Here is a 26,551-nt window from a genome sequence, read left to right on the forward strand (position 1 = left end):
TCCCTGTATTCCGTGAGATCTAACCTTGCTAAGCAATCTCCCATGGGGAATCTTGTCGAATGCCTTACTGAAGTCCATACAGATCACATCTACCGCTCTGCCCTCATCAATCCTCTTTGTTACTTCTTCAAAAAACTCAATCAAGTTTGTGAGACATGATTTCCCATGCACAAAGCCACGTTGACTATCCCTAATCAGTCCTTGCCTTTCCAAATACACGTACACCCTGTCCCTCAGGATTCCCTCCAACAACTTGCCCACCACCAACGTCAGGCTCACTGGTCTAGAGATCCCTGTCTTGTCCTTACCACCCTTCTTAAACAGTGGCACCACGTTAGCCAATCGCCAGTCTGCCGGTACCTCACCTGCGTCTATCAATGATACAAATATCTCAGCAAGGGACCCAGCAATCACTTCTCTAGCTTCCCACAGATTTCTAGGGTACACCTGATCAGGCCCTGGGGATTTATCCACCTTCATGCATTTCAAGACACCCAGCACCTCCTCCTCTGTAATATGGACATTTTGCAAGGTGTCACTATCTATTTCCCTACATTCTATATCTTCCAAATCCTTTTCCACAGTAAATGCTAATTCAAAACACTCGTTTAGTATCTCCCCCATTTTCTGTGGCTCCACACAAAGGCCGCCTTGCTGATCTTTGAGGGGCCCTATTCTCTCCCTAGTTACCCTTTTGTCCTTAATATATTTGTAAAAGCCCTTTGGACTGTCCTTAATTCTATTTGCCAAAGCTTTCTCATGTCTCCTTTTTGCCCTTCTGATTTCCCTCTGAAGTATCCTCCTTTATACGCCTTTATACTCTTAGGATTCACTCGATCAATCCTGTCTATACCTTACATATGCTTTCTTCTTTTTCTTAACCAAAATCTCAATTTCTTTAGTACTCCAGCATTCCCTATACCTACCAGTGTTTCCCTTCATCCGAACAGGAATAAACTCTCTCTGGAATCTCATTCTCTCATTCCTGAAGGCTTTCCATTTTCCAGCCATCTCTTTACCTGTGAACACCTGCCCCCAATCAGCTTTTGAAAGTTCTTGCCTAATACTGTCAAAATTGCCCTTTCTCCAATTTAGAACGTCAATATTTAGATTTTGAACAATGGAAAACCAAAGTAGGTTATTCTTTACTACTGTGCAACTTAGTTCTTTTAAAACTCAAAATACAACTTATTCATTCATTCACAAATAAGACAGACAAAAAGAGACAGTTTGACAAAATACTATAAGTGGAAAAATACAGACAGGGAGAAACAAATTTATCTCATTCAGGCCATAAAGACGAGGTGGGTTGTATATCAGTTCCTTTGAATTTTTTAGTGTTGATGACATAATGGTGCCCTCAAAGCAACAGTCGATTTTCGATTCAATAGCTGACCAGGAAACCTCTGTCTTTACTTGAATTAGAACACTTTCTATTCAGAGTTTTCATTTCTTTTTCACTCAAAGGTGTTTCTTGTTTGCAGGATTCTGGACATTTCTGAGTAATACACCGCAGCTGGACCAATCCAAAGGCTGTCAATAAGCAATTTTCCCTAAATTCAAAGGCTCCTGAAATTTTTGAGAGAGTAGGTAATCACCTTAGTGCACCAAAAAATAACATAATATTGTGCAGCTAGCGTGTATGTTACTCAATTTTCAATTGCGAAAACTGTCTTGGCACTTTCAGCTATTAATCACTTCAACTTTCATTTTCCAGTTTATTGTTCAAAAAAGGGGAAAAAAGACATCAGATGGCTCTTACAAAGCAAACATAAGCATAAACATCTCACCCTGTTTTTTTTTAAAGCGATGTTCTGCAACTAGTCAAAAAGTAAATCTATGACAGTTAAGGAATCAATAAGTACATGAAGCATATTGCTAAAGAACTTCCAATGAAGTCCAAAATCATTAAACTTGACATTCAGTTCCTCATTAGCTTTAGACCCAATTCATTCTGTCCTCTATTTGCGAACAGAGGTCCAAGATTGAGAGCTGAATATTCAAGGATATTTAATATTAAGAAAGGATAGAATATTTAATATTTTAAAATAATACAAAAAACCTCAAGGCTTATCAGTAGTAACTTAACAAGCCTGCCTTAAATAATATTGATCAAAAATCACTGTTTCCTTAGGAGAAAGAGCCTTCAAAAATTGAAATAGGCCTTATCGAATTTGATGAAACACTAACCTCATGAAAATTCTCCTCAGTTATCCCACCTTCTTCAATGTGAAGAATGCTGTTAAGTGTTTGCACATAAAGCAAGTCCACTTCCTCAAGATCTTCCAATGAAAGTGGAATACAGCAAAGCTGCTTCCATACCATTGGTGCTAAGTGGAGATCCAATGGTTTCTTTGTACGAATGGCAACACCCACAAGAATTCCTAAAAACTTGAACTGCATTAGGTGCTCATCTGAACACGCTGAAGGGTTCAGGAGGAATCTGCAGAAAAACAAGTAAGTTCTTAGATTAGGTTTCCTACTTAGATTAGGTTCCCTACAGTGTGAAAACAGGCCCTTCGGCCCAACAAGTCCACACCGACCCTCCGAAGAGTAACTCACCCAGACCCATTTCCCTCATGACTAACGCACCTAACACTATGGGCAATTTACCATGGCCAATTCACCTGACCTGCACATCTTTGGACTGTGGGAGGAAACCGGAGCATCCGGAGGAAAACCACACAGACCCGGGGAGAATGTGCCAACTCCACACAGACAGTTGCCCGAGGCTGGAATTGAACCTGGGACCCTGGTGCTGTGAGCCACCGTGCTGCCCTTTGTAAATTTAATAATTTGTTATTGTCCCTCAATAATTAGCTGAATAAGGCAGTGCATTTTCACATACTGTCAAGAAAATTTCACCAGCAGCTCTAAATGACAGCAATTAGGTTTAAATAACAATCATGCTGGTGTAAAAGTGTTGCTTCAGTCTTTCAAAACTTCCATGAAAATAAATTGCTGCAAGAAATCCAGTAAGTCATCAAACAAATGGAGAAAAAGATAAACAAATCTGTGGGAAGAGTAATGAAGTGGAGTGGTCATGGGAGCTGTTCAATGGCTGGTAAATTGAAGGTTCTGCTGCATTCGCCAGATTGCCTAAATACCTCCCTTCAAAGTAGAGATACACCATACATGACAAAAGCTGCTTCTAGGCTGTGTATAAGTAGTTATAGATATTTGCGAGTTTTGAAAAGATTTGTAGCTCAGGTTGAGGATTTAGATGTAGGTTTTGTCGCTGAGCTGCAAGATTCATTTCCAGATGTTTCGTTACCTTACTAGATAACATCATCAGTGGGCCTCAGGTGAAGCAATGCTGAAAATTCCTGCTTTCTATTTATATGTTTGGGTATCTTTGGGCTGGTGGTGTCATTTCCTGTGGTGATGTTATTTCCTGTGATGAAGTTACTTCCTGTTCCTTTTCTCAGCGGGTGATAGGTGGGGTCTAACTCGATGTGTTTGTTGATAAGAGTTCCGGTTGGAATGCCATGCTTCTCGGAATTCTCGTGCGTGTCTCTGTTTGGCTTGTTCTAGGATGGATGTGTTGTCCCAGTCAAAATGGTGTCCTTCCTCATCCATATGTGAGGATACTAGTGAGAGAGGGTCATGTCTTTTTGTGGCTAGTTGGTGTTCATGTATCCTGGTGGCTAGTTTTCTGCCTTTTTGTCCAATGTAGCATTTGTTACAGTCCTTGCATGGGAATTCCTAGAAGCATGGCATTCTAACTGGAACTCTATCAACAAACACAGCAAGTTAGACCCCATCTACCACTCCCTGACAAAAGGAACAGGAAGTTACTTCACCACAGGAAATGACATCACCAACCCAAAGAAACCCAAACATATAAATAGAAAGCAGGAATTTTCAGCATTGCTTCGCTTGAGGCCCACTGAAGATGTTACCTAGTAAGGTAACGAAACATCTAGAAATGAACCTTGTAGCTCAGCGAGCAAACCTACATCCAAGTTATAGATATGGTCACGTATATCTCATTTTGAATAAGAAAAAGAAAGTACAACACAAGAACTGACTCTTTGAGTCAACATATGATGTCTTTCTAAACGAAAAACCTTTTGCCTTTACAAAGTATGTAACCTTCTATTAATAGATCTGTCTAAGTGCTGTTAAATGTTGCTATTGATTCCACCTCTGGCAGTGCAATCGAGGTACTTACCACACACTAAAAACAAAATGTGCCTCTCCAATTTCCTTTAAACTTATTCCTTTTATATCAAACCTATATCCCTTTGTAATGCACATTTCTCTGGGAAAAAGAATCTGACTATCCATTCTATCCCTGCATCTCATAATTTTGCAAACATTCTATCAGACACCCCCCCCCGCCCCCCCACCAACCTTCCACGCTGTTCTGAGGAAGCGTCACTGCACCTGAAATGTGAACTCTGATTTCTCTCCACAGATGCTGTCAGACTTGCTGAGCTTTTCCAGCAATTTCTGTTTTTGTTTCTAACATCCTGGTGAACCATTTCCATACCCTGATCAAAGCCTCCAGATCCTTATAGTAGTGTGGCAACCAGTACTGTCCACAATATTCCAAGTATAGCCTAAATAAAGTTCTATACAGCTGCAATATGACTTGACAACTTTTGTACTTGATGAAGTACAAAAGATATGCCATCTTGGCCACCTTATCCACTTGTAGAGTCATAGAGATGTACAGCATGGAAACAGACCCTTCGGACCAACCCGTTCATGTCAACCAGATATCCCAACCCAATCTAGTCCCACCTGCCAGCACCCGGCCCATATCCCTCCAAACTCTTCCTATTCATATACCCATCCAATCTTATATTGTACCAGCCTCCACCACATCCTCTGGCAGCTCATTCCATACATATACCACCCTCTGTTTGAAAAGGTTGCCCTTTTATGTCTTTCCCCTCTCACTCTATAACCTCTAGTTCTGGACTCCCCCGACCCCAGGGAAAAGACTTTGCCTATTTATCCTGTCCATGCCCCTCATATTGCCACTTGCAGGTAACTGAACTTGTGAACCTAGATTTCTCTGTATGTTGATGCTACTAAGGATTCTGCCATTCACTGTGTACTTTCTTCTTGTATTAATCTTCCAAAATGCATCATTTCACATTTGCCTGTATTAAACATCACCCACCATTTCTCCACCCAAGTATCCAGCATATCTATACACTGGCTGTATCTTCTGGCAATCCTCCTCACTATCCGCAGCTCTTTCAATCTTTGTCTGCAAGCTTACTAACCTGACCATCTACATTCTTCTCTATGGTCTTAGCACTGATCCCTGTGGAACACCACTGGTCATAGTTCTTCAGTCAGAAAAACACCTACTATTACTCTCTAACTTCGATGACTAAGCCAACTTTGCAGCCATCTTAACAGTTCACTGCAGATCCCATGTGACTTCACCTTTTGTAACAGCTTGCCATGAGGGAGCTTGTAAAGGCCTTGTTAAAGTCCACATAGACAACATCTACTGTCCTGTCCTCATCAATCATCTTTGTCACTCCCTCAAAAAACTCAATCACATTTGTGAGACAAGTTGTTCTCCACATACAGCCATGCTGCCTATCACTACTAAATCCATATTTTTCCAAACATGAGTAAATCACAGCCCGAAGAATCTTCTCCAATCATTTCCCTACCATTAATGTAAGGCTCACCAGTGTGTAATTTTACAGATACCTGTTGCCCTTCTTAAACTCTTATGCTCCTTATATAGCTATAAATCACCTTGGGATTTTCCTTAATTCTGCTTACCAAAGACATTTCAAGGCTCCTTTTTCATCCCCCTAATTCCTTGTTTGAGTTCTTTCCAGCTATCTTTTTCTTTTTAACTATGCTCTCATCACAGAAACATACTGGTCCTGAAGTCTAATCAAAAGATTTCCACTTGCCGGATGTGGACTTACCCTCAAACAGCTGCTCACAATCTACATTCTCCAGCTTCTGCCTGATATTATGTTAGCTAGCTTTCCCCCAATTTAGAATTTGTGCCCAAGGACTATCTTATCCTTTTCCATAAGTAACTTAAAACCTACAAAATTATGGTCACTGTTCCCAAAATGCTTCCCCTCTGAAATCTGGATAACTTGGACATGCTCATTCCCCAATACCAGGTCGAGTATGACCCTTTCTCTAATTGGACTATTTACATAGTTTCAAAAAACCATCCTGGAGACACAAAACAAATTCCATCCTCAACCCACATGCCCCCATTCAAGTCCTTGGCATTAAGTGGGTCCCAGCCCATATAGAGGAAGTTAAAATCACATTAACATACATTTTCTATGATGTGCCCGCATATCTGTTACTCTATCATCTGCTGCCTGTTGGAAGGTCTGTAGGTCAATCCCTTCAAAGTGACTGCACACTTGCTATTCCTGGGTTCTACCCATGTGGCCTTGCTAGATGAGCCCTAAAAGGTGTCCTCCTTCAGTACAATGGTGATAATCTGACTTATCAGTAATGCAACTCCCCCCACCTCTTTTACATCACCTCCCAATCTTGTCTAAAACATTGAAAGCCAATAAAGGCAAGCTGCCAGTCTATTTTTCTCATGGGACATTGTCATCACCGGCTGGCCAACATGAATTGCCTGGACTTAATTGCCCTTGAGAAGATGATGGTGAACTGTCTTCTTGGATTGTTGCAGTCCAGCTGCTATGGGGCTGACGCACAATAACAATAGGGAGGGAATTCCATGATTTTGACCTAGCAACAGTAAAGAAATAGAGATATATTTTCAAGCCAGGGCAGTGAGTGGCTTGGAGGGGAACTTGCAGGTGGTGATGTTCCCATGTAACTGCTGCCTTGTCCCTTCTAAATAGAAGTGATTGTGGGTTTGGAAGATGTTGTTTGGTGAATTTCAGGAGTGCATCTTGTACACACTTTTGTTACTGAGCATCATTGATGGAGGGAGTGAATGCTATGGGTGTGGTGCCAATCAAGTGAGTTGCTTTGTCCTGGATGGTGTCAAGCTTCTTAATGTTGCTGAAGCTGCATCCATCCAGACAAGTGAGAAGTATTCCATCACACTCCTGACTTGTGCTGTAAATGGTGGGTAGGCTTTGAAAAGTCAAGAGGTAAGTCATTCGCTGCTGTATTCCTAGTCCCTGTGACCTGCTCTTGTAGCCAGTGTTTATGTGGGTGAGTCCAGTTGAGTCTCTGGTCAATGACAAACCCCAGGAAGTTATTAACAGGGTATTCAGTGATGGCAACGCCATTGGTGATGATAGTCTCTTATTGGTGATGATTATAGCCTGGAATTTGTGTGGTGCGAATATTATTTGCCACTTGTCAGTCTAAGCCTGGATATTCTCCAGATCTTGTTGCATTTGAACAAGGTCGACTTCAGTATCTGAGAAGTCATGAATGGTGCTGAACATTGCGCAATCATCAGCGAACATCCACACTTTTGATTTATGATGGAGAGAAGGTCATTGATGAAGCAGCTGAAGATAGTTTTGCCTTGGAGACTACCCTAAGGAACTCCAGCAGAGATGTCCTGGAGCTGGGATGACTGACCTCCAACAACCATGGGCCAGGTCTGACTCCAACCACTGGAGAGTTTGCCCCCGATACCCATTGATTCTAGTTTTGCTAGGGCTCCTTGATGTCACACTCTGTTGAATGCAGCCTTGATGCCAACAGCTGACACTCTCACCTCACCTCTGGAATTCAGTTCTTTTGCCCATGTTTGAACCAAGGTTGTAATGAAGTCAGGAGCGGAATGACCCTGATGGAACCCAACTGGGCATCTCTGACCAGGTTATTTTTGAGCAGGTGCTGCTTGATACCATTCCTCATAATATCTCCATCACTTTACTGATGATCGAAAGTAGGCTTATGAAGCAGTAATTGGCTGGACTGGATTTGTCCTGCCTTGTGAGCACAGGACATTATTAGGTAGATGTTAGTGTTATAACTGTACTGGAACACAGCTTGGCTAAGACGAGTTCTGAAGTACAAGCCTTCAATACTATTGCCGGAATGTTGTCAAGGCTTAGCCTTTGCAGCACGTGGCGATGCTGCTCCTTTAACAAGGTTATGTTGTCTTTTTTTTTTCAGAGCGGTCATAAGGACACAGGTTCTGGGATGTCTATATTTGAAGGGATTTAGGGCCAATTTTATTATAGCTAACAGATACTGCATCAGGCAAAAGGCTTTTAAATTAAAAAAAAACACTTGTACAATGAAAGAGGAGCAGCCAGTTCTCCCAGCTCAGCTTTTGTCTGGTTTGGTTTGGTTTGTTCTGATTTTAACAGTCTAGCTGTTCAGAGCAAGAAGTCAGTCAATTTTGATGCTGCTGGTCAAAGAAACAGATAAATCGAGGAAGGTGTTTCATGTTGAATCTCTCTGCCATCCCTCTCCTGTAAGACCCTGTATTTGATTTTAACTTTTTTGCCAAGGGGCATCTATGGGGATTGTTGCAGGAATTTGGAACAGCATCATTAAGGTGGGATAATCTGTTGGGTTTTTGGATAGCTTAAAGTTATACTACATTCTGTTCTCTTTTGTTTGTGTTTCATTTGGTAATCTTACAAATAAATTCTGTTTTGTTTAAAACTAAGTGGTTAGGCAAGCTGTATCCCTCCTGGAATATCCATGTTACACCTGCTTAAAACAACTAGCAAAGTTGGGCTTCGGGCTACTGTTTTGAAAGATTTTGAGGGGGTCTGGCCTGATCCATAACAAGTATCCAGTGCTCCAACCACTATTTTGATATCACATGGAGTGAATCAAATTGACTGAAGACAGTTATCTGTAATGCTGGGGAACACTGGAGGAGGGTGAGATATATATTGGTCAATATATTTAGTCATCTTTTCAAAAAACTCAATTAGTCAGACAGGATCGCCCTCTAACAAATCCATGCTGACTATCCCCGATCAATCCACTGTTGATTAATCCTGCCCCTCAGCACTTTTTTCAACAATTTCCCCAGCACTGATGTCAGACTAATTGGTATGCAATTACCATGGGAATCACATGAGCTATTGTCCAGATATCTAGCACTCCACCTGTGTGTCTGCCCAGGCCCCTGCAATTTCCTTCTTGGTTTCCTATTGCAGCCTGGGATACATCCATCAAGATTTATGCTTCTTTAAGGTCACTAAAACCTCTATTAATCTCACCATTCCATCTGAAATCTCTAGTTTACAACGTCTTTCTCCTTTTGAAAACAGATGAGAAATATTCATTTAAGACCTCACCTATGTCCTCTGACTCCTCATACAGAGTGCCCCTTTGTTCTCTTAAGAGCTCCTACTTTTTCCCCATGTTAATCCTCCTACTCTTAATATAGTTACAACATCCTTTGGGGTTTTTCTTAATCCTATTGGCCAAGGATATTTCGTGGCCACCTCTTTGCCCTCGTAGTTTCTTTGTATGCAGCCCCTTACACTTTTGAAGGACCTCCTGGTTTTAATACTCTGTAACGGACATATACTTTTTGTTTCCTTTTCAAACTCTCAATATCCCATGACATCCACAGTTCCCTGGACTTGCTGCCCTACCCTTCACTGTTAGAGGAACATGCTGTCTTTGAACTCTCACCATACTACTTTTAAAAGACTCCCACACAATGATTGGATTGAGATTGGAATCTGGGAGGATAGGACAGGGGGTGGGGAAGAAAGGAGAGTCTAAGAATTGTGAGGAATGCAGAAGGGAGACAGAGGTGGGAGAAGGCATCATGGATTCTCCTTGTCAACCCCAATTCTGGGCTCTCTTTCTCTTCCATTCTTATTCTGGAAATTCCCCATCACCCCTAAACTGCATTGGCATCCCTCATCCCTCTCCCCACTACTGAAGCCCAGTTTAAAAATTATGCACTTGCCTGCACTGTGCAGTAATGTCACAGTAAAGTCTATGTGATGATGTCAATGCTAGAAACCATGTGATCCCCAACGGATGCACATGCATTGTCGATCAGAGTTGTCAGTGTTAGCAAACACTGTCTTTCCAATTCCTCCCTGGCCACAGGAGAGTTGTAAGAGGGCTGGAGGAATGCCAGTATGATACTGTTATGAACCAGGCCAGAACCCTTCAAAAATTTCAAGTAGCCCAGACCCTAACTTTGCTCGTTGTTTTAAGCAGGTGTAGAATGGATATTCCAGGAGTGATGCCGCTAGTCAAACTTTTAACAAAACAGAATTAATTTACAAAATTGCCGAATGAAACAAACAGAAGAGAACAGAATACTGAATAGCTTAAGCTATCCGAAAACCCAACACATTATCCCAACTTAATGACGCTGTTCCAAATACTTGCAACAATCTCCATAAACATCCCTTGTCAAAAAGGGAAAAATGAAATACAGGTACTTACAGGAGAGAGAGAGAGAGAGAGAGATGGAGGATCAGCATGGACCTGCTTCTCTGAATCCAGCAGCTTCACAACTGACTGACTGCTTTCAGTGAACAGACTGCCTGCTAAAAACCAAACCAAACCATAGAAAACCTAAGCTGGGAGAACTGGCCACTCCCCTGTAATTGTACAAGTTTTTATTTTATTTGAAAGTCTTTTACCTGAGGCAGTATCTTTTAGCTATAATCAAAATTGGCCCTAAAACCCTACAAAATGAGATCTTTTGAAATTGCTGCTTTTATGACCTCTCCGGAAAAAAAAAAAGCCAAGGACAGCATAACGTTGTTAAAGGAGCAACATCGTCACAAAACTGCTTTCAATTAGGGAGTAAAGGAAATCACAGACCAGTCAATCTAACTTTAGTGGTTGGGACATGACTGGAAGGTCAGAATACATCTGTATTTGGTAAGGATGGGACTAATCAGGAACAGTCATCATGGATTTGTTAAGGGAAGGTCATGTCTGACTAACGTGACTGATGTTTTCCAAAACATGACCAGGTATACAGGGGAGGGCACTGTTTTTCATATACTTGGATTTCAGCAAGGTTTTGATATGGTCTTATGTAGGAGATTGATAGCAAAGGTAACAGCCCAAATGATCCAAGGAAAGTTGGCAAATTGGATCCACAGTTGATTGAGTGACTGGTAGCAGAGGGTGATAGTCCAGGAGTGTTTTGTACTGGAAGGCTGTGGTTCAGTGAGTTCCCACATGGATCAGTGTTCGGATCCTTGCTGTTTGTGAAACATGCAAATGGTTTTGACTTGAATGGAGGAGGGTTGATCGGTAAGCTTTCAAAAAAAAAATAGGACCTTAGCCATATAGTGTATGGATGGGCTGATCAGATGAGCTGATCAGCAGCAAATGGAACTGAATCTGGATTATTCTGAGGTGATGCAGGAGAAACAAGGCAAGAGAATACATAATGAACAATAGGACCCTGAGAAACACTGAGGATCAGAGGAATCTTCGTGTGCACATCTACTCGTCATTTAAGGTAGCAGGACAGGTGGATAAAGTGATTAATGCATATAGGATATTTGCCTTCATTAGCAGAAGCACAGAGTTCATCTATGGAGCTGTATAAAATGTTGGTTAGGTGACAGAGTATTGTGTATATGGAACATTAAACAGTACAGCACAGGAACAGGCCCTTTGGCCCACTATGTCTGCACCGATCAGGTTGTCATTCTAAATTAACCCCATCTGCTTGCACATTGTCTGTATCACTACTAGCTGCCTGATCATGTGTCTGCATAAATGCCTCTTGAGGTTGCTATCATATCTGATTCTACCAGTTCCCCGGGTAGCATGTTCTAAGAACCTGCTGTCGTCTTCTGTTTTTAAACCTATGCCCCTAGTATTTGACATTTTAGCCCTGGAAAATTTCCAACTATCCACACTTCTGTCACATTGCTCCTTGGTCTCGAGCTGGAATTTGCATTTTAGAAGGGATGTGATTGTACTGGAGAGGGAGCAGAGGAGTTTTATTGGGATGTTGCCTAGGCTGGAGAGTTTTTGTTACAAAAAGAGATGTGATAGAACATGATTGCTTTGTTTGCAGCAAAGAAATTGAGAGAAGACATGATTGACATGTATGCAATTCTGAGGGCATAGGGAGGAAGAAACCTTTTCCTTTGGAGAGGGATTGATGACAGAGGGTTTAGATGGGATGTGAGGAAACATTTTCTCACTCAGATGATTGTAGGAATCTGGAACTCACTGCCTGCAGAGGTGATAAAGGCCGAAACTCTCAATATTTAAGAGGCATTTGGATGTGCACTCGCAATATCCAAGCATACAAGGTTAAGTGATGGAAAAAAAGGGATCAAAATAGTGTGTTTATTTTTGACTGGCAAAGATTTGATTGGCTGAAGGGCCTTTTTTATGCTGTTGACCTCTAACTATACGAATGAAGAACAAATAGAACTACGCCAACAAAATTAGAAATTGCTGCAAAAACTCAACAGGTCTGGCAGCATCTATGGAGAGAAAGCAGAGTTAATGTTTTGAGTCCAGTAACCCTTCTGAAGACGACCAGTGCTGACTACTTTATGCTTCTCTCGGTTTTAAGAGAATTCACCTTTAAGGATTCCATGTGCTGTGTGTATGGAGGTCAGTAACTCAGTTGGCTGGATGGCTGGTTTCCAACGTGGACTGATGCCAAAAGTGTGGGTTCAATTCCTGTATCAGCTGAGGTTACCATGAAGGATTGTCCTTTCAACCTCTTTCCCTTGCCTGAGATGTTGTGACCTTGAGGTTAAACCCTACCAGTCATCTCTCCCTTTCTAGAGAGAGCAGCCCAATGATCTGGTAAGACAATGGCAACTTTACTTTGCTGTGTCTATACAAGCTTGAGACATTTTCTGGAAGGCAGCCTGCTGAGAGTTTGCAAGCTGCACACAGAAATCACCTGGTTTGTTGTCATGTCCATTTGATAATCTGTAATATGTTTTACTGTTTGAAATTAACTAACTTAGAGCTAATCAATCCCTGCTGCGTTATTATCAGACCATTATCATTAATAGACAACAAGCATTCAGGACTAGTATATGTAGGAAAGGAAGATCACATTGTGTTCCGTTAGAGGAGTATCAAAATAAACATGAGCATAGGAACAAGGAACAAGAGTAGGGTAGTCAGCTCTTCTCGCCTGATCTGCTATTGAATAATTCTGTGGCCGATCTGATTTTAACCTCAACTCTACGCTCCTATATATCCCCAATGATCTTTCATCTCCTTGGTAATCAAGAATCTATCTTCCTCTGCCTTAAAAGTATTTAAGGATTCCGTATCTACTGCCTTTTGAGGTAGGAATTCCAAAGATACTCAACCCTCAGAAAAAATGCTTCTTCATCTGTTTTAAAAGGGTATCCTCTTATTTTTAAACTATAAACGCGTATTCTAGACTCTCCCATAAGAGAAAATATTCTTTTCACATCCACTCAGTCAAGTTCCTTCAGGATCTTATACGTTTCAATTCAGTCACATTTGACTGTTCTAAACTCCAGAGTTTACAAGCTTAGCCTAACTAACCTTTTCTGAAAAGGCAATCTGTTAATTCCAAAAGTCTTTGAACATCAAACTGCTTTCTGCAATGAACAGCAAAAACCTTCACCATTGCTTGCCAGCACATCATTAACAAAACTTGCACTGGAACTTAGTAACAAGTTTTACCTGTCTCTGTTGTAGCCAACTTCAGCTGTGACATTTGGAGTAGGAATGAGAAGGTCTACTATCCCCATCTCAAGCTCCTGTTTAAATGAAAAAGAATATCAGGCATTGCAAGTAAAAATGCAAACCCAATTAATGTTTCTAATTAACTGAAGGATGATATTTATTATTAACTCCTTTTTTAAGTGATCAGAAATTGGCTGAAACTTTAAGTAAATTAATTTATGGTCCAAATGTAATTTTCAGCTGCATATAATGCCAGGGCGCCACAGTGGTCAGCACTGCTGCCACACTGCGTCAGGAACCTGGGTTCGTTTGCACCTCTGGTAACTGTTAAGTGTGGTGCTTGCATATTCTTCCTGTGTCTGCAGGAGTTTCTTCTGGGCGCTCCGGTTTCCTTCCATAGTCCAAAGATGTGTAGGTTAGGTGGATTAGCCATGCTAAATTGCCCTGTATGTCCAGGGATGTGCAGATGAGGTGGATTAACCATGTGATATGCAGGCTTACATGGATAAGGTAGGCGGGTGGGTCTGGGTATGATGCTCTTTGGAGGGTTCCTGTAGACTCAATGGGCCGAATGACCTGCTTCCACACTGTAGGGATTCTATGATTTTGCATCTGAAAAGCTTTGCTGTTTGTTTCTAAAACTCACCAGAAAAATTGGCAGTTACTCAGCCTCATTTTTTCATTGATAAGAACAACACAGACAAAATAAAAGTGGTTTAATTACTTGACAAATCTCTGTGATGGTGTCATCAAATACTCCACCAGCATCATCAGCACCCTCGCCCACCAGTTTCACCTTCCAGGCACGTGAAGGTAACCGCAAGTCTGATGCGTTGAGTTTAACTACTTGCCTAGCAATCTGTACAAAGATGGGCTTACACTTGCGACCTCTGAAAAAGCCATGAAAATTTGTATCACATATAGAAATCATTTTCATCATTTAAATAAAAATAACCTGATATATAGAAATTGGAGCTTCATAAATAGTAGAAATAAGCATTTTGTTTTACACAGGATTCAGGGTAAGACAGTATGCATAAAAGAAAATTGACAACATTTACCTGGTAGAAATCCTTTTTACTGTAATCTGAGGGCCATAATTTTTGCCTTGGACCATTGTCTTTCCAATGGAACGTACCATAGGAAGAGTGTACACTCTTGGTGCCAGCAATGGTCTTAATTGTCCCTGGACTATTCCCCATGTTCCAGCATTGTAGTGAGATGTGCTGTTCTGTAATTACAATTCTAAACATGAATTATCTGTTCTTCAAACTTTGAATTATTTACTTAAGTTATATCATCCAGCGTTAGTTTACTTATTCCAAGCACTGCTTACCTGATTGTTTGGACTCAGGTTAAGTAACCTCCATGAGGAGTACATGAGATCTGAGAAGTGGTACAGCAAACGTAGCCTGGCCCTGATTGTTTCAATATTTGTTTCCTTCAAAGAGCTATACTGGGGTGGAATGGAGTCTGGCAAACCTAGCTGCAGAGGCACAGATACACCTAGTAAGAGGAGGAAGAGATTTTCACATTAGACGTTGTGACAATACTGTGCCATTCACAGGTGTACTTTGTCCTGGTTTCTTTTAAGAAAGAGGTTGAACAAGAGATCATGAGTGGTCTGTGGTGAAGTAAACAGCTTGTGAGCCTTGGAAGTTTTTTCAAAGTTGGAACAATAGAAGCATCCTGAATGGGTGGGGCCAGCTTTCACAGACCAGCATTTCTGGTATTTTTTTCAGCTTTTATGTTCAGCAGAAGCTGGATTTTTGAAGAAGTAGAAGCTATTTTCTTTCCTCTCTTAGTTACAGCTCGAAGCTGGATTTCTCTTCCTACTCCTAAGACGACCTGATTTCTAGCGAGTATTGACAATATTTGTAGCTCAGGTAGAGGTTCTCGATGTAGGTTTGCTCGCTGAGGTGTAAGTAGTTCCTCTGTGTTGCTGGTGGCTCATTAAAATAATGTTCTGATGCAGCTTCTTTTGTGATTGCTTCTGTAGTTCAGTATTTGGTCAGTATGTGTTATTTTCCTGTAGGCGCTGATTCGAAGTTCCCCATTGGCTGTTTGCTCTATATAACATCTAGAAATGGCAGTTTGTTATTGTTGTTGTTTTCCTCCTCTTTAATGAATTTAGTGTTTAGTGTTCTCTTTAGTGTTCCAGGTAGCAAGACTATGGGTCTGAGGGGGGGCTCCTAGCTTGTGAATTTTGGATAATCCATAGAAGCGTGGTGTGTTTGATCCGTCTGGTTTCTTTTTTTGGAAGTCGAAGTTATTTATTTCTCCAGATTTCTGAAATTTTTTTGAATAGGGTTGTGATTTGGTTCTCTAGTTGTGGGGTCGGGTCTATTGCCATTTGTTGGTAAGTGTTGGTATCTCCAAGTAGTGCATTTGCTTTCTCTTTGATTTAAAATGACTGTCAAGCGTCCTTTGTCTGCAGGTAGGATAACAATGTTTTTAATCTTTTTTTAGTCTTTCTAGTGCTTTCCTTTCTTGTGTATTGAGTGTGTTTTCTTCCTTTTCCCTGCTTAATGTTCGCAGTAGAGCGAACAACCAATGTGGAACTTCAAACCAGCGTCTACAGGAAAACAACACATATGGACCAAATATGTGTTAATGTTTTGAGTCCAGTGCATTTCTTCAATATGGAGAAGTCATATTATACTGGAAATGTTAACTATTTGTCTTCCAGATGCTGCTAAACCTGTTGAGTCTCCCCAGCATGTATTCTTTTTATGGCATATATTCCAATTTTTAATATTAAGTAAAAAATCTGCAAAAAATCTGAATTTGAAAAGAGATCAAATTAAAATTCAGCACATTAAACTGTGTCTGGGTCATTGACAAGAAAACATATCACTTTGATACAGTCTACAGTAAAATAAAAGGAAAGTTGAAACCATGTCACCTGGTGCTCTTGGTGGTACTGGAGGAGCTGTCCATGCTACACTGTGGCAACGTCCTGCTGAAATCTGTCGAATATTCCTTCCCTGGAGTGCTGTGACTAGGGTTGGCTCTCTTACATGATTGGTATGACCCAAACCCAGCTATAACAGGAAAAACAGATGTGGAAAGTCAGAGACAAGGTACTACAATAAACTTTCACTATAAACACTTATTTTATAGCTAAATGTACTCCACACTTCCATGCATCTATGCTGAGAATGTTTTTGACAGTTGGTTTTCATCTTACGTGCTTCTAACTACATTGGTATAAAGAAACACATGAATGCATAAAGCAGCATGAATGAAGAGTGGTGAATTCAGCGACTTAGTGCTGGATGATAAATAATTGCAAATTAGAAAACATCTAAAATAAGGTCAGATGAGTACTTCTACTTTGTCTAAAAATTAAACTGAAGTCCATTAACTAAAATAAAATAAATTCAGGAATTTGGACATAATAGGAGTGTTTGGGCTATTTGGGAGGGTTTAAACTAGTTTGGTAGGGGGATGGGAACCAGAGCTACGGATCAGAGGAAGGGGTAGCTGGTGAACAGGCAAATACAGCATGCAGAAAGTCTATGAGGAAGGATAGACAGTTGACAGGGCAAAGTTCCAGTCAGTGTGTTGGGTATGAAACAGCCTTGGCTGGTAGGATTGACGAAAACCCCAAGTCGCTCTACACTTCTGTGAGGAACAAGAGGATGGCCAGAGTTAGGGTGGTACTGATCAGGGATAATGGGGGCAACTAGTCGGAGGAAGTAGGGGAGGTTCTTCATGAACACTTTGCTTCAGTATTCACCAATGAGAGGAAACTTCTTGTTTGTGAGGACAGCGTGAAACAGGCTGATATGCTTGAACAGGTGGATGTTAAGAAGATGTGCTGGAAATGCTGAAAAATATGAGGAAAAGTAAGTCCCCTAGGCCAGATGAGATATACCCAAGGTTCTTATGGGAAGCTAGGAAAGAGATCGATGCACCTTTGGAGATGATCTTTGCGTCCTCACCATGTACTGGAGTAATGCCAGATGATTGGAAGGTGGCAACTGTTATTCTTTTGCTCAACAAATAGGACAGGGTAACTCTTGGAATTACAGACCAGTTAGTCATACATCGGTGGTGGTCAAATTATTGGACAGGATTCTGAGAAACAGGATTTATGATTATTTGCAAATGCATAGTATGATTAGAGATAGTCAGCATGGCTTTGTGATGTGCAGGTCATATCTCACAAACCTTACTGAAATCTTTAAGGATGTGGCAAAACTGTTTGATGAAGGTAGAGCAATGGACGGATATACATAGGTATTTGATAAGGTTTCGCATGGTCAGCTCATTCAGAAAGTAAGGAGGCATGGGATACGGAAAATTTGGCTGTCCGGATACAGAGTTGGCTGGCCAATAGAAGACCGAGGGTAAGTAGTAGATGGAAAGTATTCAACCTGGAGTTTGGTGATCAGTGGTGTTCTGCAGGGATCTGTTCTGGTACCTCTGCTCTTGGTGATTTTTATAAATGACTAGGATGAGGAAGTGGAAGGGTGGGTTAGTAAGTTTGCCGATGACACGAAGGTTGGTGGAGCGGTGGGTAGTGTGAAAGGCCATTGTAGATTGCAACGGGACATTAACAGGATGCAGAGCTGTGCTGAGAAGTGGCAGGTGGAGTTCAATCTGGAAAACTGTGAAATGATTCATTTGGAACTTTGAATTTGAATGCAGATTACAGTGTTAAAGGCAGGATTCTTGGCAGTATGGAGGAATAGAGGGATTTTGGGGTCCATGTCCATAGATCCCGGAGGGTTGCCACCCAATCTGACAAAGCTCTTAAGATGATCTATGGTGTGTTGGCTTTCATTAGTAGAGGTATTGAACTTAAGAGCCGCGGGTTATGCTGTAGCTCTTTCAAGCCCACGACGGAGCAGCGAGAGCAGAGAGGAGGTGACGTTGGTGCGAGGTGATTGTCGGAAGGCAGGTAAGTATATTTAAACTTCTTACTTTCAGGCTAGCGAGGAAGGGAGGGAGCGAGCAAAGGACTTCTGGGAAGGGTAAGCAGAACAGTTTATATTTGCGTGGTTGCGTTACCCGAGACACTACTCGGGTAGGGTCTCCCACCAATCCTCCTCCTCTAACCTAAAGAAAAAGTTGTGGGAGCCAGATTGACAAGGTAAGTTTATTTCCTAATCCTTTTTCTTTTAGTAGTCACTTCGGGAGTTAGAATAGTGGGAATGGAGTTTAGGGCAATGGAATATTCCTCCTGCAGAATGTCGGAAGTAAGGGTCACCACTAGTGTCCCTGCTGACTACATCTGTGGGAAGTGCACCCAACACCAGCTCCTTGAAAACCGTTTTAGGGAACTGGAGCTGGAGTTGGATGAACTTCGGATCATTTGGGAGACAGAGAGGGTTACTGACAGGACTTACAGAGAGATAGTCACTCCCCAGATAAAAGAAAAAGACAGATGGGTGACAGTTAGGGGACAGAAAGGGAACCGGCAGGCAGTGCAGGGATCCCCTGTGGCCATTCCCCTCAACAATAAGTATACCGTTTTGGATACTGTTGGGGGAGAATGACTTACCAGGGGAAAGAAGTGGGGCACCTGCTGCTCAGAAGGGAAGGGGGAAGAGGAGCAGAGCAGTAGTCATTGGGGACTCGATAGTTAGGGGGACAGATAGGAGGTTCTGTGGGGACGAGAGAGACTCACGGTTGGTGTGTTGCCTCCCAGGTGCCAGAGTCGGTAATGTCTCTGATCGTGTTACTGGGATCCTTCGGGGGAGGGAGGGCAGCCCCAAGTCATGGCCCACATTGGCACCAATGACATAGGTCGGAAGAGAGATGGGGACTTGAAGCAGAAATTCAGGGAGCTAGGATGGAAGCTTAGAGCTAGGACAAACAGAGTTGTTTTCTCTGGTTTGATGCCCGTGCCACGTGCTAGTGAGGTGAGGAATAAGGAGAGAAAGGAGTTGAACACGTGGCTACAGGGATGGCGCAGGAGGGAGGGTTTTGGATTCTTGGATAATTGGAGCTCTTTCTGGGGTAGGTGGGACCTCTACAAGCAGGATGGTCTTCATCTAAACCAGAGGAGTACCAATATCCTGGGTGGGAAATTCGCGAAAGCTATTAAGGTGGATTTAAACTAATACAGAAGGGGGCTGGGAACCAAAATTGTAGGACAGGTGCAGAAGAGGATGAGAGTAGGGAGTTCCCAAATCAAGTATCTGACAAGCGAGAACCTGGTTTGAAGTATGTGTACTTCAATGTGAGGAGCATCAAAAATAAAGTGAGTGAACTGGCAGCGTGGGTTGGTACCTGGGACTTCGATGTTGTGGCCATTACGGAGACATGGATAGAGCAGGGACAGGAATGGCTGTTGCAGGTTCCGGGATTCAGATGTTTCAGTAAGAACAGAGAAGATGGTAAAAGAGGGGGAGGTGTGGCATTGTTGATCAGGGACAATATTACAGTTGTAGAAAGGATGTTTGGGGACTCATTAACTGAGGTAGTATGGGCTGAGGTTAGAAACAGGAAAGGAGATGTCACCATGTTGGGAGTTTTCTATAAGCCTCCGAATAGTCCCAGAGATGTAGAGGAAAGGATAGCAAAGATGATTCTCGATAGGAGTGAGAGTGGCAGGGTTAGTTGTCATGGGGGACTTCGACTATCCAAATATTGACTGGGATCACTACGAGTACTATAGACGGGTCAGTTTTTGTCCAGTGTGTGCAGGAGGGCTTCCTGACACAGTATGTAGACAGGCCTACAAGGGGCAAAGCCATTTTAGATTTAGTACTGGGTAACGAGCCTGGCCAGGTGTTAGATTTGGAAGTAGGTAAGTACTTTGGAGACAGCGATCACAATTCTGTTAGTTCACTTTAGTGATGGAAAGGGATAGGTGTACTCCACTGAGCAAGAGTTACAGCTGGGGGAAGGGAAATTAGGAAAGATTTAGGAAGTGGAGAATGGGGAAGGAAACTGCAGGGGATGAGCACATTAAAAATGTGGTGCTTATTCAAGGAAAAGCTCCTGGGTGTCCTAGATAAGTATGTACCTGTCAGGCAGCGAGGAAGATATAGAACGCATGAGCCGTGGTTTACGAAGGAAGTGGAATCCCTGGTCAAGAAGAAGGCGGCGGCTTATGTTAGGACAAAATGTGAAAACTCAGTTAGGGCGCTTGAGGGTTAAAAGGAAGTCAGGAAAGACCTGAGAGAGCTCAGAAGAGCCAGGAGTGGACATGAAAAGTTGTTGGCGGATAGGATCAGGGTTAACCCTAAGGCTTTCCATAGGTATGTCAGGAATAAAAGAATGACGAGAGTTAAATTAGGGCCAATCAAGGATAATGGTGGGAAGTTATGTGTGGACTCAGAGGAGATAGGGGAAGCGCTAAATAAATATTTTTCGACAGTGTTCACTATAGAAAATGAAAATGTTGGCGAGGAAGGTACAGAGATACTTGCATCCAGACTAGAAGAGATTGAGGTTTACAAGGAAGAGGTATTAGAAATACTGCAGAGTGTGAAAATAGATAAGTCCCTTGGGCCGGATGGGATCTATCCTAGGGTCCTTTGGGAAGCAAGGGATTACCGAGCCTTTGGCATTGATCTTCAAATCATCATTGTCTACAGGAATAGTGCCTGAGGACTGGAGGATAGCAAATGTGGTTCCCTTGTTCAAAAAGGGTAGTAGAGACAACCCTGGTATTTACAGACCAGTGAGTCTCACTTCAGTTGTTGGTAAAGTGTTGGAAAAGGTTATAAGAGATAGGACTTATAACCATCTAGAAAAGAATAATATGATCAGGGACAGTCAGCGCGGTTTTGGGAAGGGTAGGTCGTGCCTAATGAATCTTATTGAGTTTTTTGACAAAGTGACCGAACAGGTAGATAAGTAAACCGATTGATGTGGTGTATATGGATTTCAGCAAGGCGTTCGATAAGGTTCGCCACAGTAGGCTATTATACAAAATGCGGAGGAATGGGATGGTGGGAGGCATAGCAGTTTGGATCAGTAATTGGCTTGCTGAAAGAAAACAGAGGGTTGTAGTTGATGGAACATGTTCATCTTGGTGTCCAGTTACTAGTGGCGTACCGCAAGGGTCGGTGTTGGGTCCACTGCTGTTCGTCATTTTTATAAATGACCTGGATGAGGGCTTAGAAGGGTGGGTTAGTAAATTTGTGGACGACACTAAGGTCGGTGGACTTGTGGATAGTGATGAAGGATGTTGTAGATTGCAGAGAGACATAGATAGGATGCAGAGCTGGGCTGAGAGGTGGCAAATGGAGTTTAATGTGGACAAGTGTGAGGTGATACACTTTGGACGGAGTAATCGGAATGCAAAGTACTGGGCTAATGGTAGGATTCTTGGGAGTGCAGATGAGAAGAGAGATCTTGGTGTCCATGTACACAGATCCCTGAAAGTTGCCACCCAGATTGACAGGGTTGTTAAGAAGGCATACAGTGTTTTGGCCTTTATTAATAGAGGGATTGAGTTCCAGAACTAGGAGGTTATGCTGCAGTTGTACAAAGCTCTAGTACAGCCACACTTGGAGTATTGTGTACTTTTCTGGTCACCGCATTATAAGGAGGATGTGGAAGCTTTGGAGATTTAATAGGATGTTGTCGGTATGGAAGGAATGTCTTACGAGGAAAGGCTGAGGGCCTTGAGGCTGTTCTCATTAGAGAGAAGGAGGTTGAGAGGTGACCTAATAGAGATACACAAGATAATCAGAGGGTTAGATAGGGTGGACAGGGAGAGCCTTTTTCCAAGTATGGGGACGGCAAACACGAGGGGACACAACTTTAAAGTGTGGGGAGATAGGTATAAGACAGATGTCAGAGGTAGTTTCTTTACTCAGAGGGTAGTAAGGGTATGGAATGCTTTGCCTGCATCGGTAGTAGATTCGCCAAGTTTAAGTGCATTTAAGTCGTCATTGGACAGGCAAATGATGTACATGGAATATTGTAGGTGGGATAGGCTTCAGATTAGTATGACCCAGGGTGGCGCAACATCGAGGGCCGAAGGGTCTGAACTACACTGTAATGTTCTATGTTAGACCACACTTGGAATACTGTATTTAGTTCTGGTCGCCTCATTATAGGAAGGATGTAAAAGCTTTAGAGAGGGTGCAGAGGAGATTTACCAGGATGCTGCTGGACTGGAGGGTATGTGTAATGAAGAAAGATTAGATTACTTACAATGTGGAAACAGTCCCTTCGGCCCAACAAGTCCACACTGACTCTCCGAAGAGCAACTCACCCAGACCTATTCCCCGACATTTACCCCTTCACCAACACACTACAGGCAATTTGGCATGGCCAATCCACCTAACCTGCACATCTTTGGAATGTGGGAGGAAACTGGAGCACCCGAAGGAAACCCACGCAGACACAGGGAGAATGTGCAAACTCCACACAGACAGTTGCCTGAGGCGGGAATTGAACCCTGGTCTCTGGCGCTGTGAAGTAGCAGTGCTAACCACCGTGCCACCATGCCGCAAAGGTTGAGGAAGCTAGGGCCTTTCTCATTGAAGTGAAGAAGGTGACTTGATAGAGATGTACAAGGTAACGAGATACATAGATAGAGTGGATAGCCAGATACTTTTTCCCCAGGGTGGAAATGGCTATCACGAGGGGACATCATTTTAAGGTGATTGGAAGAAGGTTTAGGGGAGATGTCAGAGGTAGGTTCTTTACACTGAGTGGTGAGTGCATGGAATGCACTGCAGCAGTGGTCGTAGAGTGAGAGACATTAGGGACATGTAAACGACATTTGGACCGGCATATGAATGATAGTAAAATGAAGGGTATGTAGGTTAGTTTGATCTTAGACTAGGTTAAAAGGTTGGCACAACACTGAGGGTTGTAGGGCCTGTATTGTACTGTTCTATGAACCAGATGCAATATTTCCAAGATTCTGATGACACAAAACTGAGTGTGATTCAGAGTTATGAGGAGGATGCAAGGAGGCCTTAGGGCAATCTCGACAAGTTGAGTGTGTGGGCAAGCACATGGCATATGTAATATAATGCACCAAAATGTGAAGTGATAGACTTCAGTGTGAAAAACAGAAAGGCAGATGATCACTTGAATGGTGATATATTGGGACATTTGAATGTACAAAAGGGATCCTGGTGTCTTCATACACTAGTCAATGAAAGTAAACAGGCAGGTGCAGAAAGCTATTAGGAAGGCAAATATTATGCTGGCCATCAAGACAAAGGGATTTGGGTTCATTAGTAGGAATACATTACAAACTTATTCAGGACCTTGCCAAGACCACCCTTGAGTACTGTATGCAGTTTTCGTCTCTCTACCTAAGAGAGGGTATATTTGCTGTAGAGTTAATGCAAATATGTAGAGTTAATGCTGTAGAGTTATTAGGTTGACAACAGGAACAGCAGAATGTCTAATGAGAAATTGGTTCAACTGTATTTATATTCATATATAAATAATAAATATATTCCTTATATTTATAAGGATAAGCGGAATCTAATCGAAACGTATACAATGCCAACAGGACTGGATAGACTAGAGCCACAGATGTACAGTATGGAAACAGACCCTTTGGTCCAGCTTGTCCATGCCGACCAGATATCCTAACCTAATCTAGTTGCATTTGCCAGCACTTGGCCCATATCCCTCTAAACCCTTCCTATTCAAATACCCATCCAGACGTCTTGCGTTCCCCATACCTACCAGGTTTGCTGTTCACCCTAACAGGAACATACAGTCTCTGGAATCTCATTATCTTGTTTGCTTCCCATGGTTTAGAAATTGGGTCACAGTCTCAGAATATGGGGAAGACCATTTCAGATCAAGGTGAGGAAATATTTCTTCACTCAAAGGGTGGTCAACCTGTTGAGTTCACTATCACAGAAAGCTGTGGAGGCCATGTTGCAGAGTATATTCAAGAAACAGATTGACAGTTTTATTGATATTAAAGGCATAAAAAGGTATAAAGAGAAAGCAAGAACATGGCATTGGGATGGAGGAACAGCCATAATCAAACTGAATGGCAGTGCAGGTTTGAAGGGTCAAATGTCTTACTCCTGCTTCTAGTTGTCCTGCTGCTTTTGAAGCAGATTATATTGACATAGCATCAGCTAATGTTAGTGAAAAGGGGTACCATTACAGGAAAATTCATGTCTTGCTTGTGGCGAGTTGAGTGTGAGCCTGTGTTTACTAACTTTGTATTTATAATCCAAGAAACAAAATAGTTGAAAAGATCTCTGTAGCAGTAAGATTTTTTACCTGCCCTTCTGAATTGCTGCCCCAGCCATAAACATCTCCAGGTGTTGAAAGACCCAGTGTGTGCTCAGCACCCACAACTATGTCCTCAATAAAGACTCCATTCAGAGCAGGTACTGGCTGAGGTCTGTTATGATTGCGGGCACGACCCTCAGGCAAGCCAATCAAGCGATCTGTTGGCATGGAAAAGGAATTGTCAGAGTCTGAATGGACATGACACTCATAGTTAATACAGGATAAATTAGATCCCACAATAAAACCTGGCTTGTTCGATCCTGACTTTATTTTTTCCTTTAAACCAGCAGAGGTCACTTACTGAACACATTCACGAAAAGCTGTGCACTTTGAGCACAAAGAATAATAAATTAAACGGGGAAAATAATGGACTATATTACACTAAATGAAATGTTGCATAGATTTCATTACAGACATAAGACAAAGGTTCAAATTCACATGACTTCTTTCAAGATAGTGATATTCTTACAAACATTCAACTCTAATGAAGAACTGCGACTAAGACACGCGAGTTCTTTGTTCAGACTGGATTCCTTTCAGCAATTGCTCTGCCGCTTTTTCCCTACATATGGTGTCCTATGTATCCAGTATGCAGCAATCCTTCACAACACAGATCAGCTGTCTAGATTGTTTGGTTTGTGCACTGCACTCCTGTTACTCAGCATGAATACTTTTCAAATTAAATTCACCAATCTATTAACCCACCCATGGTCTTCAAGTCAAGGTTGCACAACAGTCGGTGTTAAGTGTCAATAAAACAGACCTCCATTCTTCTTGGTACAGTTCCAAGCTCACAAATTGAACTTTAAAAATCACTAATCATGTTCTCCCTTATTAACTCAAAATACAAAATTTAATTCAAATTTTAGCTTTCATATCTGTTGGACAAACTTAGCATTTTCATTTTCTTATGATAGTTTGGTCCGTCTGGCAGATATTGTTACAGAAGGTTTTGTTTACTATTTGAGCTGGTAAGGAGCTCTGTTCACACTTGGTGCAGCATCACAGGTTATCTACACTTGCCATCATCAGTAAGGTGATTTTTGGGTTGGCCTCAAGAAACTCAAGTTGCTCAAACCTTGGTATTAACCTCTACTTTTTTTCTATATCTACACGAGGAGAGGGAGAAGATTAAATTCAGATAGCTTTGTAAATTTGTTAGAGTTGTATTGGATGGCATCTGTTAATTTATGTTTGGAAGTGGAAATGAAATGAAGTTTTCATCATGTTCTTAATAATGTTCTTCATTAGGAATTCCTGATGAAGAGCTTATTGCTCAAAAAGTCAACTTTCCTGCTCCTCGGATGCTGCCTGATCGGCTGTGCTTTTCCAACGCCACACTCTTCGACTCATGTTGACCATAATCTCAAACTAAGATAGTCCCACCTGCCTTGACCCATACCCCTCCAAGTATTTTTTATTCATGTACAAATGTCTTTTAAACATATGTAACTGTACCAGCATCCATCACTTCCTCTGCAAGTTCATTCTACACATGAATCAACTTCTGTGCAAACAAAAATTGTTCTCATGTCTTTTTTAAACATTCCTCCTCTCATATTAAAAACATGCCCCTAATCTTGAAACCTCCCAACCTAGGGAAGAGACCTGCCATTCACCTTATCTATACCGCTCATGATTTTATAAACCTCTACAAGCTTATCCCTTAACTTCCTACGCTCTAGTGAAAGAAGTCCCAGCCTTTCCTTATAACTCAAAACCTCCGTTCCTGGCAATATCCTGGTAAATCTCTTATAAACTTTCTCCAGCTTAATAATATCCTTCCTAAAACGGCGTCCAGAACTAGACA

General features: G+C 41.9%; 1 protein-coding gene across 6 annotated transcripts in view; it reads right to left on the reverse strand.

Moving 5' to 3' along the window:
- The window catches only part of herc1 (HECT and RLD domain containing E3 ubiquitin protein ligase family member 1), a 483,062-nt gene that overhangs the window by 13,695 nt on the left and 442,816 nt on the right, over positions 1 to 26,551 (reverse strand). For all 6 annotated transcript variants that reach the window (XM_087981970.1, XM_087981969.1, XM_087981967.1 and 3 more), the window contains exons 69-75: positions 24,730 to 24,899; positions 16,454 to 16,592; positions 14,885 to 15,054; positions 14,610 to 14,779; positions 14,273 to 14,438; positions 13,546 to 13,622; positions 2,191 to 2,443 (exon numbers count right to left, since the gene is read on the reverse strand). In XM_087981970.1, the coding sequence (XP_087838096.1) occupies positions 2,191 to 2,443; positions 13,546 to 13,622; positions 14,273 to 14,438; positions 14,610 to 14,779; positions 14,885 to 15,054; positions 16,454 to 16,592; positions 24,730 to 24,899 (1,145 nt within the window). The remainder of the gene's footprint in view (positions 1 to 2,190; positions 2,444 to 13,545; positions 13,623 to 14,272; positions 14,439 to 14,609; positions 14,780 to 14,884; positions 15,055 to 16,453; positions 16,593 to 24,729; positions 24,900 to 26,551) is intronic.

This window comes from Chiloscyllium plagiosum, unplaced genomic scaffold (assembly GCF_037043375.1).
Source record: "Chiloscyllium plagiosum isolate Xiang-an unplaced genomic scaffold, Cpla_swu_hap1 HiC_scaffold_42, whole genome shotgun sequence".
In the NCBI taxonomy this organism is placed as follows: Eukaryota; Metazoa; Chordata; class Chondrichthyes; order Orectolobiformes; family Hemiscylliidae; genus Chiloscyllium; species Chiloscyllium plagiosum.